The 1,265-nt window shown below is 53.6% G+C and overlaps 1 protein-coding gene across 1 annotated transcript; it reads right to left on the reverse strand.

Moving 5' to 3' along the window:
- Positions 1–11: 11 nt before the first annotated feature.
- Positions 12–866, reverse strand: LOC111649320 (serum response factor-like; the record flags this gene model as incomplete). Its single annotated transcript, XM_023399094.2, has 2 exons — positions 12–426; positions 561–866. Coding segments are annotated over 2 exons (630 nt in total), but the record flags the coding sequence as incomplete, so codon positions are not given.
- Between the last annotated feature and the right edge of the window lie 399 nt (positions 867–1,265).

Raw genomic sequence — 1,265 nt, forward strand, 5'->3', positions numbered from 1 at the left:
TCCTGCTGGTCACATGATCCTCGACCCTCCACCTCTCACCTGAGTTTCTGACTGATTTATTTCCTGACAGTTTGAACTGAGCAGACTGTGAACACACCTGACTCACACAACAACAACAACAACAACAACAACAACAGGTAAAAAACATAGAAACAGTGAAACACAGAACAAGAGAAGAGAAGACATCAGCAGCTGACAGACAGGTGAGAGGAAACCCCGCCTCCTACCAGGCATCAAGGTGAAGCCTCCAGGAAGAACGACACCTGCAGACGTCTTCAGCACTGTCCCGTTGGTGGAGGAGGGGGGCTGCCAGGAGGGGGCGCTGGTCTGCACCTGCATGGACACAGAGGATGAAGACGAGGAGGAGGAGGAGGGCGTGGCCTGTGTGGTGCTGGGCATGTTGGAGAACGCTGGTTTGATCAGATCCTGCAGGTAGAGACAGAGACGAGGGGTGGGGGGACTCAACATCAACCCGGATCTGAACCACCGACAGGGACCAGCACACGTTACTGTCTCCGTGGTGACAGTTCTGCCGTTCCACTGACTGACTCTGGCGTTACCTTGGCGACCTCTGAGCATCCGTCAGCCTCAGACACCTGGTAGGTGAGGTCGGTCTCCTCGAAGCCCGTGGCGCTCATCCTCTGGTCGGAGGAGGGGTCGGAGCGGGGGGGGGAGTCCGGGGAGTTGAGGCAGGTCTGGATCAGAGCCTTCCCCGTCTCCGAGGTGATCATTGGCTGCAGCTTCCTGGTGGCAAAGGTGTACACATGACCCGTCTCACTGGCAACCAGCAGCAACACCTGAGTACCGGTCAACGTGGACAACTCGTAGGCCTGCAGAGAGGGGGTGGAGGGTGGCGCAACAGCTGATCAACAGTTGAGTCATGTTCAGACTCTGACTCTACATATTTCACTCATGTCAAATTATTGATTACTACTATGATGCAATAATAAAGGAAAAAACAATGCACTTTGATAAAGGCTGAATAAAAACTAAAACAGTTCAGGCCTGAAAACCACATCTGACTCCGAGTCCAGGACCAGGACCAGGACCAGGACCATGACCCGGACCAGGACCCATCATGCAGGACAGAGGAATCAGAGTCGGAGGTGAGTTCAAAGTAATTAGTCAAAATATGTTGACTCAAACAATGTGGAGTAAATCTACGGCTTCTGGACCCCCTGAGGGTCAGACCCCTTGGGGGTTTGGGCCACTGAGTAGATGCCATCTGTCCCTGGTAGGTAATGCAGTCTAGGGACAGGTGTGGA

Source organism: Seriola lalandi, unplaced genomic scaffold, assembly GCF_002814215.2.
Source record: "Seriola lalandi dorsalis isolate HSWRI2012SDOR001 ecotype SW California unplaced genomic scaffold, Sedor1 jcf7180002050405, whole genome shotgun sequence".
In the NCBI taxonomy this organism is placed as follows: Eukaryota; Metazoa; Chordata; class Actinopteri; order Carangiformes; family Carangidae; genus Seriola; species Seriola lalandi.